Raw genomic sequence first — 14,592 nt, 5'->3', positions numbered from 1 at the left:
AAGACCGAACAATGGCCATGGAGCCGGTATTTGAAACTTTGTGCCCCGACAATAAAGGAACACCCGACCCCGTCATTGGTCTTAGAGCCATCTGTATAAATGAAAGTCATGTTGATGAACTTCGAACGAAGTTCCAAAAAACGGGAGTGGTAGACCGAACCGGGGGTAACCTAGTCTCTTGTAAATATGCTATCAGTGTGAGAATCCCATTTGTAGTTATCATGTAGCCAAATCACCAGAAATTTTGTATTTGGGTGTCTAAGTGGTTGTGTGTGTGAATGTTTGTACTATTGCTGTTATAAAAGGTATGCTTGGAAGGTACTGTGAATGCTGTTTTTCTGTTATGTTTCACTGTGCTCCATGCTTCGACCTTTTAATATGTTTTTAGTCATATATGACACTGAGGAAATCCAGAGGATTCTAATTGTCAAAACTTTTCACGCACCGGAAAAACATTTTTACACATTGAAAACACTCATTCAAGGAAGCAAGAATTTATAGTGTTTAAAATATAATGCTCCATTAAAACCTATGAAAATCCTGTGGCCCTCATCCTAATGCCATCCCTTTGATTTGACAGTACTATGACACCTTTATTTTTATTATTTTAAATTTTTTATGTCCCATTGACATTAAAATTATTAGAGATGGAGTACTGTGTCAGTTCAACTAAGGTGCAGAAAATAATCACGCAAGATTTGATGGAGCTATCCACATGCTCACCTGAAATCAATTTAGTAAATCTTGGAACCCTTAAATCAGGCTTGTCCACTACAAAACATCACTTTCAAGATGAGGTTACACAGTCAAAAAGTTTGTGAAATCAATGTAAAGGTTGTAGCCAAAAGTCCATAAATGAAAATATTGTATTTCGTGCACTGGCGGCATTAGAAGAAAAGATGAAACAAGTGTAGGGGAATCCTACCATTGTAGAGACAGTGTTTGTGTGTAATCTAATTTTGAAATGTTGTCATCCGAATAGTAAACCAGGGGTCTCCAAACTTTTTAGTCCACGGGCCACATTGACTCCTCCACGAAGTCATAAGGGCCACTTACGGTGAGTGGTTATGGAAGCTAGCATTTTATACAGACTTAACTAAACATATGAATGAACTTAATTTAAAATTGCAAGGTGAAAACCAGCTTCTGCCTGATTTATACATGCATGTTAAGTCCTTTCGACGAAAGGTTGCTCTGTTTCTATCTCAGTTGAACAAAGTGTGCTTCACGCATTTGAATACATGCCAAACATTCAGTCAGCAAACTGAGATTCCGTTTCCTGTAACTTTCGAAATTGAAGCTTTGGGTGCCTTAAAAATTAATTTTGAATCACGTTTTTCAGATACGGATGCAAATTCAAACGATATAAAGATATTTCAAAATCCCTTTGATGTCGATATAGAAGCGTTACCCGCAGAACTTCAATTTGAAATTATTGATTTGCAATGTAGCGACTTTTTTAAAGAAAAACATTCAAAGTCAACATTACTGGAATTTTATAAGTGTCTTCCATCCACACAGTTTCCAAATTTACATAAATTTGCCCCTGGCTTTTTTTCCGCTTTTGGCACTACTTATCTGTGTGAAAAAACTTTCTCCAAAATGAAACATGCAAAAAGTATTTACAGATCAAAATTAAGTGACGAGCATTTGAAGTCGCTGATGATTATCTCTACCAGGAAACTTGATCCACAACTGGAGGTAATTATGAAAGGAAAGTTACAGCTACATAAAAGTCACTAATTATCACTAAGATGTTAAATTTCTTTATGTGAATACTCTAACACTGTGAGTTTTTAATATATACATTAATTACAGTTATTTTTATACATCAGTTACAACTAAAATATCCAATATCATTATGTACACTAGGTATTGTATTTTCTTTAAATTGACTTTAAATAAAAATATTTTTACGATTTACTTGCTACGTGTATTTTACAACGTAATCAAAAGAAAGTGGAACCTCGCTTAAGAAGCATCTTCCATAATGATTGATTACTAAGGCTAGTTGCCGAAGTGGCGTTCATTTGAAAGACTTGCACCAGACTTGTGAGTAGAATAAAATGCAAAGAATTTTTTTACTTAAAATGTTTCCGCCAAACTAGTCTGTTAACCGTTCTTTTTTTTTTTTCACTATCACACAGAGAATGGTCTGTCTGTTTATTGTGGATAGCCACAAGTTTAACCATGACCTTCCGCTTTGTGAAGATAGAGCTCCGACAATGTCGCGGTGTATTGGTCGCGATAGGCCTTGAAACTCAATTGTTGGCAGTATAGGCACCACCTCAAATATTTTGCAGGCCGGATACCGGGGATGTCCGGCTAACTTACACAGAGCGGTTTGCCGGCCCTCGCAGGCCAGTTTCGGCCTGCGAGCCGTAGTTTTGAGACCCCTGTAGTAAACAAACATCCACTTGATCCAAAAGTAAGTGTTGCGGCAGGAATCCAAGCAGACACACTGTAATTGTTTATATAAACAAGCAAATTGAAGAAACTGCAAGTGTTTGAATGGTATAAATGGTTCATGAAGGAAACACCAGCACTGAAGATGATCCAGGTGTCCCCACCAGTTCTCTTCATGACCAAAAAAAGTACTGATTATACATGTCAAGCCACGTGAATCAGAAAGATAACTAATGATAACAAACATTAGATGTTAAGTCAATGATCATTTGATCTTGTTCAGAGAATTCTGTATCATGTTTTGAACAGAAAGTAAATGCATTTTTGAGAATGAAAAACCACTATATTCTAGTCACTACTACTTACAAATCACCCCATAAGCAATAACGTTATTACACTGACACACCTACATCATTGTTCTACGTTGCATCAACCAATTACTACACCCTCTCAAAATTGAAAATGAAAGTTAATGGACAACATTTTCAAAAGCCTAAGACAGTGGTGGAAAATGTGAGGTGGTAGCTGAAGATAGTTTCTGACAAAGGATTCTGACAATACTGGAACACCTGTAACAATTTTGCTACCACTGTGAAAATTCAGGAGGGGTGTATTTTGAAAAATTAATAACTTAAATTATATACAAACAACAAATACTTCCACTTCATCTAATCATGTAAATGGCTTGCTTCTGCCAACAGTTTCCTAGTAAAGCTTTCCCAAAGTTGCTCACACATAACAAGGTTATGTTCACTGCTCTCAAGCTGTTCTTTCATTCATTCAAGATATAATATTTTATTATTTTTGGCATAGTCTGAATGAAGACAATTTATTTACTGCTACTGCTCAGGACAAAATTTAACATTAGTAGATGCAGAGCACCTGTCTGAAGTATAATCTGATTGCATTCAGAATCTCTAGTCTACAGGAAAAATGAGAACTTTATAGGTCTAAAATTGTAATATAATAATGATTAAGGGAGCTGTAATCTGTGATTTTCTCAACATTTACACATTCTCAAGAACAAGGCGTCCAGTACTGAAGTGTGTATAAATAGTTCATAACGGAATACAAATTTGTTCTACATTACAAAAATGGTACCATACAGAGTGTTCTGATGATATTAACTTAAAATTATTTACATTGTGAGTGTGGTGTGTTTACATTTAACTGTCGTCAGTCCACAACTGAAATGTTCGCCAGTGGACAAACGGAAAGTGTATTGACTTCTCTACAGTCTGATGTGGAAATGTGTGAACAGTGTTCTAAAATGCTTAAAAAAATGATGCAAAGCCTTTGTAGCAATTTAGACGGTATTACTAACAACAACAGTCATGACATGTTAGGTCAATGAAGCAAGTGCATTGCAGAAACACATCTCTTCAAGCAGAAAAGAGTCAGGCAATGATGTAAAGCCTTCGTAACAATTCAGACAGTAATACTAATGACAGCAGTTGTGAACATGTCAGATCAATGAAGTTAGTGTATCGCAAAAAGTGTGAAAACATGCGTTATTCAGCAGTTAATGGTCACAGAAATGAGCAGAAATGAGTGCAGGGAAATGTGCAGTACTTACAGAACACAGTAGGCCTACATACATTCATGTACTTAAAAACACAATGTTCAATACACAGAGTGTACAGAAGATAGAAGTACCTCCATGTACAGCAAACTTTACAAACATGTGCAGATAAACATGAATTTCAATTTCCAGATTTAAAATAGTGTTGTACTCTGATAGCCATGGACATGGCCTTGCTGGAATCTTATATGATGATTTTCGCGTAAATGCTACTTCCATTGTAAAACCTGGGGCACCTTTGGATGAAATCACAAGAAACATAAATGCTGAAAATATCTCCAGTTCATTACAATGTACAATAATTATTGGGGGCACTAATGATGTATATAAAAATGAACTATTCAAAGCCACTAACAATTTGAAATAAATGTTTGTGGTGTCACTGCCAGACACCACACTTGCTAGGTGGTAGCTTAAATCGGCCGCGGTCCATTAGTACATGTCGGACCCGCGTGTCGCCACTGTCAGTACTTGCAGACCTAGCGCCACCACATGGCAGGTCTAGAAAGACGGACTAGCACTCGCCCCAGTTGTACGATGACTTTGCTAGCGACTACACTGACGAAGCCTTACTCTCATTAGCCGAGCAGATAGTTAGAATAGCCTTCAGCTAAGTCCATGACTACAACCTAGCAAGGCGTCATTAGCCTTACAGTGATTGTAATTAACCGTATCTGGAGATAGTCTCATTTGTATCGTCAATAGCGATGTACCACAAGGATGCAATAAAGTTAAGTATCCGAGGAACTGCATATTTTTCTTATAGCATTAATTAAGTATCCTGTTTCAGAACTCACGCCAGCCGGCGTGTGTGTACGCGTGCCCTTCGGCTACCTCCGAGTGGCGTGGCTGTCTTGCTACGCCACAACAATGTTGAACTCCACTAGGAGAACACTTGTAACTGTCATGAGGGTTCCTCATAGACACAACCTTGCAATCACTTCTATTATGAATGATGAAATTATCAAGTCCAATAGACAGTTTGAAAAGATTTGCAAAGCATTCCGCAACTCACATTTCTTATTGTAGAGTTCCTTGAGAGAAAGCAGTTTACACAACATGGCCTACATCTAAATATTAAGGGCAAGATGCTACTATGTCATAAAATCCGAAACATCTTAAATTAATTAGGCAGATGCAAGGGGAATGACCCCATTATTCTCCCACATCCTTCTTCCCAGTCAACAGCATGCTCCACTGTACAGCAATCATCTTCAGAAGCAACAAGACATCTTACACCAATGACATCAACAACAAGAGTGTCAACTAAACCACTTGCAGTAAAAACCACCCGCTTGCCAAGCAAAAGAAGAGTGTCAGCACCAGGTTACAACAAGGATTTTTTTTTATTGAAGACAAGCAGCAACCTAACACTGAGGTGAGCAGTGTGACAGTTCCCAAGGACAATAAATCACTAGTGATTTTCTACCACAATGTTCGGGGTGTAACTAGTAAAATTACTGAATTAGAAGTACTTTTACTTGATCAGCTAAAGGATATTTCAGTTTTATGTTTGAGTGGACACCGGTTAAAGGAAAATCAAGCATGTACTGCTAGAATAACAGGATTTGAAATAATTAGTAGCATCAGTAGAGAGACTTTTATAGGTGGACAAACATGCATATATGTTAAGCAAGGAATTGAATACAAAGAAATTAAGTTCAGTAACATAAATAACATTGAAAAAATGTTTGGTATATTGTGTTTGAAAACTTAAAGTACCCAAAATAATCATTGTTTGCATATACTGATCCCCATCAGGCAACTTTATGGCCTTCTTGGACAGTGTAGAAAGACCATTCAGTGAATTAAGGAATTCTAAAGGAAATATTTCAATGTAAATTTTAACATAACCTGTCAAAATGTGTCTAAACTGAATAATATGCTACAATCACATAATTTATCACCCACTGTCCATGAATATACTAGACTTGGAAAGACCACTAAAACTACAATTGATCAAATATTTTTTTGACTTGCAAACATTTGATCATAGTGTAGAAGTGATTGGCACTGGATTCTCAGATCATGAAGCAATAAAATTTAGTTTAAATAAATTACTCAGCACAAATTCCATGAAAAGAGAGAACTACTTGTACAGAAGAGGTATAAATGAGGACAACATTAGGATTTTTAATTCATTATTAAAATATTCAAACTAGGATTTGGATAAATATGACAATGCAGATATGAAGTTTGAGTCTTTTTTAGCTTGTTATAAACATAACATGAAACTGCATTCCCTCTGAAGAAAATTAAAGTAAAAATCAGAACTAACACTAACACAGAGGATAAGAAAATCTTTAGAGCAATGTAGAAAGTTAAGTAAATCAGCTAGGCAAAATCCTGCTCTGAAACAGTATGTAAACTGTTACAGAAAAGTGTATGCAAAAATCATTACAGCAGCAAAAAAATTAAGCAACGAGTCATACATCAACAGAAACAATGGTAGCAAAAAAATGAAGTCCGTTTGGAATGTGATAAATACAAACTCAGACAGAATGAAAGCAAAAAACACCAACATTGTTCTTAAAAATTAAGGCAAAACTATAAATGATCCTTTACAAATTGTGACTATATTCAATAGCCACTATACAAGTTTAGTACAAAATCTTATAAAAAATCAAAGCCACATAAAGGCTAATCATAACGTCTCTCTAAATCCTAAAACTATCCTGTAACAGTACAAGAGGCAGATAATACAATCAGCAAAATAAAAAATAAGTTTTCCTGTGGTACAGATGACATTCCTGACAAAGTAATTCAATACAGCAAATATATTGTTCCTCAGCTTGTTGATATAATTAATGTTTCTTTCAGCCCTGGTACTTTCCCTAGAGAACTTAAGCTGTCAATAATAAAAACAGTATATAAAAACAGTGACCCTTATGATGTAAAAAACTACAGACCCTTATCAAAGTTGTCATGCTTCTGAAAAAGTTTTGAAAGAATAATGTATGAAAGACTCTCTGCTTTTTTTGAACAAATGTGGAATATTTGCCAATGAACAAAATGATTTTAGAAAAAATAGATCAACTGAAACTGCTATACATAATTTTCTAAAACTTGTTCTAAATTCCATTGATCACAATGAAATAAACTGTGGATTGTTTTTAGACTTATCTAAGGCATCTGATGTTATTGATTATGAAATTTTGCTTGAAAAACTATACTGTTATTGAGTCCGTGGCACTGCTAATATGCGGTTTAAATTGTACTTATCTGACAGATACCAGAAACTGGAGTTAGTTCATAGCCAGATTTCTATAGCTTATAATGAAGTACTTGTGCTGACAGAATTTTCAGCAATGGCCGACATCAAAAATAAGAATTGTATGACTCTGTTACGAAAGGCCTTATTGGCGTGAGACTGTATAAAACTAAATGAATCTATATTTTTTCAGTGATTTATTAAAAAAAAGTATTAATTTTGAATTTTAATTACTTTATTATTTCAGTTTGCTATGTAACTGTTGTTGGCACAAGTTCAGTTAAAATTTTTAAGTACCACCTAGGCTAATTACCTGTAGCAAAGGACGCTGAACTTTCTTCAGATTAGTCATCCAAAATCTCTGCTGTCTCCGAGCAATAAGAGCAGCACGAATTGCATTTTCAAACACTTCATTCACACCATAATAAGTGAGAACACTGGTCTCATAGTAGGGTATACCCAGTTCTTTAGCAATTGTGCGGGCCTGGTCAGGCATCACCAGATCACTTTTTCTAGTTGGCCTGAAAGCAAGGCATATAATCAGATTTTTATTTATTCATTTATTCATTCATTCATCCAAAAAATCTTTCCAGATTGTGGGACACAGAACAAACACGAAACAGAACAATAAAATACAGTATTATTTCAGTAAATACATAAATTTTAGCTTTATCCACAGAAGAGCCTGCACTACTTGCGGTAGCTGTATTGTCTTGTTTAAAATATATTGTACAGTATCTCAAATATTCTTAAAATTCTGCTAATGAATAGAAGCAATGATCGAATAAGAATGCCCTTAGCATTTTACAAAAGAGTGTGAATGATGATATGATTTTTACCTTGTGTGGCAGACTGTTGTAAATTTGTATACCACTGTTTATTGTGGAAGTTTTTGTACAGTGATGTCCTTACTGACTGGACATGAAGCTTATCCTTTTATCTTGTATCATGCTCATGGATATTAAAATATTTATTTATGTCTTTTAAATTCTTTCTAACATACATATAGATTTCTAGTATGTACATGCAGGGAAGTGGGAGGATTCATGACTTTTGAAAGAGGGGTTTGCAAGAGTCTGTTTGTCAAGCATGTTGCTCTGCTCTTACAGCTGTTTTCTGGGTTAGGAAAATGAGTTAACTAGGTGGTGAATTACACCAGAATATAATTCCTTACAGTAGGGTGCTATGGAATTGAGCAAAATACGCATTTCAACAGTGCCTAAAATTGCTTTAACAGAGAGAAACAATAGACTATAACATATTTTATTTAGTGTTCCATTCATTTTGTTTATATGTGTATGCCACATGGAGTTATTTTGAAGCCATATGCCTAAAAACTTTGTTTTCAAAGAATATGAAATTTTGTTGGAGTTTATTGTCACACGGGAGTTGCATGCACCACCTTTTACACAAAAGTTTAGAATTTTTGTTTTTTTGTTTTTGTGTGTGTGTTTATCAGTAGTTTATTTCCTTCAAACCATCTGTTTAAATATGCTATAGTTTTATTTACAGCTGCATGTAGCTGACTTGGGATGTTTCTGCATCTGTTTGTGACTTGGAGTTTAGGTCTACATTGTTTATGTAAAAGAGAAAGAGGATCGGCCCAACACTGGAACTTGTGCTCCAGCATGTCAAAGGCTTTACTTAAGTCTGCCAATGTCAGTGGCAGTGCCAGTGGCACTTCTGTTTTTTGTCCATTGTTTGCAGAGCATTGTGTATAAAATCATAGATGGCACTAGTTATTGATTTATTTTTCCTAAATCCAAGCTGAATATCAGTGAGAATTTTGTTTTTCTCTAAAAATTTCTTTAACCTATTATACATAACTTTTTCTATGATTGTATGGATCTTGATAACAAGGCAATTGGTCTATAGTTTCCTGTATTTGATGTGTCTCCTTTCTCATGAATAGGGACCACCTTTGTCATTTTTAAACATTATGGAAACATGCCCGTCAGAAAAGATGAATTGACTGTATCTGCAGGAGGCAGTGAAATGTTTGTAATGCATTTCTTTATGACACACTCAGGAACCAATGTTTATGAACCAAGTGCATTTTGAAACTAATATGTATCACATCATGAAGTTTATTATGAACACAATCCATTGAAACATATAAATACACTATTATTTTAGCGTAGTGCTGATCAGTTCAACACAGATATTACAGTGACTGTTTTGGTATTATATTACATTTCATTTGCAATTATGTTTCTTCTGTTCACTACCATTACAAAAAGAGCAAGAGTAGAACATTTCATCTGCTTAATATAGATACATGTATTTGAACTGAAAGAAAATTCATAAATAGCTGTGCACTATATTTCTATCTTGCAAAATTGTATATCAATATTTATTTTATTTTTATTACATATACTATTCTTCCATACACTTTATTTACATGATTATATGGATCTTTAATAAATAAAAATCACTCTGGTTAATGATAATCTATGCACAGCATAATACTGAGAAACAATGTGAAGTTTGAAAAATAGTCATTGTATAAGGGGGTTCAAAAAAGAAATGAGCTGGAGGCATAATCATAGAAAGCAGTACCAGTTGTTAGAAGTATCAACCCTGGCTGTTGAGACACTTGTCCCACTGTCATACGAGGTGGTGAATGGCTGTCTCATAACCAGTTCTGCATGTACAGCTGGATGTTGTTGTCTGAGGTAAATCATTTGCCCCTCAGAGCCTTTTTAAGGGGACCAAAAATTGTGAAATCACAGGGAGAGAGGTCCGGACTGTGTGGAGGGTGACCGAGAACCTCCCATTTGAATTTCTGCAGGAGTGCCACGACTGTGTTGGCCATATGAGGCTTCGCATTGTTATGGAGAAGAATGACCCCATGGGTGAGATTGGCTGGTCGTTCTGATTTGATCGCTTGGCAAAGGGTGGTCATTTGCAGGTAATGCTGGGCATTCACTGTTGTCCTGTGCTGCAGGAAGTGAATCAGAAGGAGGCCATTTTGGTCAAAGAAGAACGTCAGCATAACCTTTCATGCACTCATGTGGATGATGACGTCCCACTGTACATGTGGAACTGGTTAACATCACAGCCCAAGGAATTTTATGAGACAGCCATTCACTGCCTTGTGTCACAGTGGGACAAGTGTCTCCACAGGCAGGGTCAATACTTCTAACATACAGATACTGCTTTCTGTAATTATGCCTCTGGCTTAGTTCTTTTTGAACGCCCCTTATAGATCATTAATATCAAAATGTTTAAATAAATAAATGTACTTGTTTAAACCTATTAGTTTCTGATAGTGAGCTGCCATGAGAAACTGCTGTCTCAGTGGAACCTATGGTGTAATATTATTCTTAACCTACACACTGATTTTAATATTATTTCATACCATTTATATGCAAGAGTCTATGCTGGTCATACTGCTGTTCTTTCAACAATAATAACAAAGCTATTATTTTTTTCAAGCTACTTTATATATATTCTCTAAAAATAAATGTGAAGCTTTTGCAGCAGGTGTCATTCTTACTAACATCTTTATAGGTGTACTGCCATGACATCTTATAAAATACTTACAAGGTAAAATAATCGAAGTTTTGACCATTCTGCAGTGGCCCTCCTCAAGGCATAAAGGAATTAGCTGAAGAGCAGGTGCTTCAATACAAGGTATGATAAAAAAGGAACAAGACTTTTTTAATTTCATAGGCTTTTTACATCTGATTTCCAATTTTTTTCCAGCTGCTTTGAATATTTAGTTTATTGTTAACAGTCAAAAAGGTTATACAAGTTTTTGAGTGCTCAATGAATTTTTACTTTAAAAAAAGACGGATCAAAGAATTTGCATCAAATTTTGCATGAAAAATGGAATCAAGTGCAGCGCCCCATCGAAATGTTGACTGTGGGTTTTGGTGAATTTACTATGAGTAAGACAAGAGTTTATGAGTGATATAAACATTTTAAAGAGGTTTGAGAAGACACTGAAGATGAGAGCCACCCTAGATGCGCTAGCACATCAGTTACTGACAACAATGAGGAAGAAGTAAAGAAAATGGAACGTTTGCTGATGATACCAGCATATCCTTTGGCTCATGCCAAACAATTTTTTTTTTTATGTTTTGGGCATGAAATGTGTAGCGACAAAGTTTGTTCAGAAATTGTTATTTTCGACCATAGACATCACTTATGATTTGCTGAGTGAAGGCAACAATGATGCACAACTTCTAAAGAAGGTTATAACAGCTGATGAAACATGAATATACATGTATGACATCTAAACCAAGGGCCAAGCATTCCAATGAAAACTTCATGAAGAGCCAAAACCAAAAAATAAAAAAATAAAAAAAATAAATAAAAAATAAAAAAATAAAAATAAAAAAATTAACTAGGTTGATCACATGTGGAAGTTCTTCTCACTGTTTCCTTTGATTTCAATGCAACAGTGCATCAAGAATTCCTGCTTTATGATCATACAGTCAATAAGGAATATTACATGGAAGTTATGTGCTGTCTGCATGAAACAATATGAAGGAAACAACCAAAATGGTGGCAAAATCACTCGTGGAAATTGCATAATAATAATGCTCCTATTTACATCTCAATGACTGTCCATGATTTTTTTGGCAAAAAACAAAATCGTTAAGTTGACTCAGCCACCATATTTGCCGGACATGGCCCCCTGTGACTCCCTTCCATTCCCATGGCTGAAGAGAACCATGAAAGGACATAGTTTTGCCACCACCTATGAGATAAAAACAGATTCACTGAAGGAGCTGAACACCATAGTGAAAAGTGAGTTCCAGAAGTGCTTCCAAGACAGAAACAAGTGCTGGAACATGTGTACTGTATGTGAGGGGCATTAATCTGATGTTGATGAATAAATAAGGATCCTTTAAGAAAAATTAAAATTTCTGTTACTTTTTGAGCACAAATTGTATATTGCATTTCTAATGGTGTCATAAGACCACCAGCAACACATTTCTTATATTTTACTGGTCCTAAAACACCAACAGTCACTTTTTGGAATGAGGGAAGGGATGCATGGGTTATATTACTTGCTAGTAACAGGAAGGCCACTATAAATTGATGACAAGCTTAAGTCCATGTTTTCCTGTTAGTTGTAGAGAAATGGCGCCATTTGTGTTGTGCTATTCAGCTACAACAGTACTAACACCAAGGTTCTACCACACAACTGTTTGCTCACAAAGGTTGACAAAGCCTCTAGTGTGAACACCGTTTGCCTGATGGCTTTTCACCTGCCAATTATGACCTAGGCAGATAAGTGTTAAAGAGATAGTAGAAAGTTGCCATAAACAAAAGGGTAGGCCTAGTCCCACTTCTAGAGGAATTTAAAGCCAGTTCTGATTGAGCACATTTTCATAGTAGTTAATACTTTGCTTGTAAAGAGCTTTCAGTAGTGCTTGAAAGATCAGCTGTCTGTGTGCATGTTATTCTATTGCCCAAATGGTGCAATAATAGATTTTATGCTTAGGTTCTCCTGATGACAAAAATCAGTTTATGCTGAACCGTGATTTACAGACACAATACAAGACACAAAAATAATTTGTTGTATAGACTTGTCAAATTTCTATATTGTTCAAAGAGGAGTTATGTACTTTGATGGGAAAATATTTAGCAAGTCTCAATGTAGCTTAAAGTAATAAACTGGGAGTTACAACCAATTCAGAAGAATATTAAAAACATTTCACTAGCCACTCTTTCTACAAATTATCTGTATATTTAGATTAAGGGCTGAAAAGTAATGCTAGCTACATGGCAAGAAGAGTGTTCACTGTAAACCTGCATGACAAGTAGCAATGTGATATGACCAGGACATAATATGTATGTAAATATTTTCTTTGAAAAATACCAATGAAATCAAATGAACATTAGACTAGCAATATCAGATAAACAGCAGCTACATAGTATTACTGGGGTGGCAGTAGCTTTATCAAAGTACCAACTTTCTTTCTAATTTTCTTTATTACATTCAGCTGTCATAAGCATGAATGGAATTCAGCTGCTTAATGATACATTGTGCTTAATACAGTTTACATTTGCCTTTCATTAATCCACACCTTGACTCATTCCACATCAACATATACACTCCACAAACCACTGTATGTTATGTGGCACAGGATACCACATATCACTGCTAGTCATTTCCTTTTCCATTCTACTCACAAGTAAAGTGAGGGCAAAATGACTGTTTAAAAGCTTCCATACAGGCACTAATTTCTCACATCTTATCTTTGTGATTCTTACGCGAAATGCACACTGGTGGCAACAGAATCATTCTTCAGTTGGTCTCAAATGCTGGTTCTCTAAATTCCTGCAATAGTGCCTCACAAAAAGAGCATCATCTATCCTACAGGAATTCCTATTTGAGTTCATGAAGTATCTCCATAATACTTGCATGCTGATCAAACCTACCTGTTAAAAAGTCTAGTAACATCTTTAAAGGTCTCCCTTTTTTGATGGATCTATGGAACACTGACTGAATGAATGAGACCACATACACTAAATAATGTTTCTCTTTGTTTATTCTTATGAAAATGCACCTGTTACATAGTAAATTAATTTAACTGTAAGTTACTTCCACTGTTGACAAAATACATGTTGGTTAATTACCTGTTCTACTTTTGATCTGATTCTAGTATCTGTTTTCAGTGAATAAAGAGCAATTTAGGTGAGAATGGGAAGTCATTTTATTTGGTTTACTGGAAAAAGTTATCATAATTCCTGAAGTCCCCCCTTCATGACAGGACTTCTAGATCATAGTGGGTAAATGAGTGAATAGAAATGAACAAACTAAGTACATTTTAATCTTAAATTATTGACTTAGAAACATAGTTCACAGCATGAAATTACACTGAGAAACTGCAAAATCTATAGGCTAGTATAAACATATACTTGTTTATAAAACAGATAATCTAATACTCAAAACGTTAATCAACAGCTGTCTAAAATTACTAATAATATTTCTAGAAATAGAATATTTATGGATAAAAAATTTCATTTAGTAAATATTAAATACAAATAATTACCAAGACTAATAATTAAACAATGGAAACACCAGGTACAAATTTCAACAATGAAGGAAAATACAGATTGCAACTTACCATGCAGAAGACATATTCAGTTGCAGACAGGCACAATTAAAAGACATTTACATAAAGTTTCAGCCACAGCCTTCATCAACAAAACAGAAACACATGCCATTCACAGACACAAGCAAGCAGACCTCACGCACACACGACTGCCAACTCCAACAGCTCAGGCCAGAATCGTGAGCATGACGTATGATGCCTGTGTGCTTCTCTTTTGCTGATGAAGGCTGTGGCCAAAAGCTTTGTGTAAAACCGAGCGAGGTGGCGCAGTGGTTAGCACACTGGACTCGCATTCGGGAGGACGATGGTTCAATCCT

General features: G+C 35.4%; 1 protein-coding gene across 1 annotated transcript in view; it reads right to left on the bottom strand.

Annotated features, from left to right (window-relative positions):
* The window catches only part of LOC126174999 (rho-related BTB domain-containing protein 1), a 527,665-nt gene that overhangs the window by 91,387 nt on the left and 421,686 nt on the right, over positions 1-14,592 (bottom strand). Inside the window, exon 6 of the mRNA XM_049921485.1 lies at positions 7,513-7,720. Within this exon, the coding sequence (XP_049777442.1) occupies positions 7,513-7,720 (208 nt within the window). The remainder of the gene's footprint in view (positions 1-7,512; positions 7,721-14,592) is intronic.

The sequence above is a fragment of the Schistocerca cancellata genome, chromosome 3, assembly GCF_023864275.1.
Source record: "Schistocerca cancellata isolate TAMUIC-IGC-003103 chromosome 3, iqSchCanc2.1, whole genome shotgun sequence".
Classification (NCBI taxonomy): domain Eukaryota; kingdom Metazoa; phylum Arthropoda; class Insecta; order Orthoptera; family Acrididae; genus Schistocerca; species Schistocerca cancellata.
The sequence above is the reverse complement of the archived record's forward strand: the minus strand, read 5'-3'. Positions and strand labels throughout refer to the sequence as shown.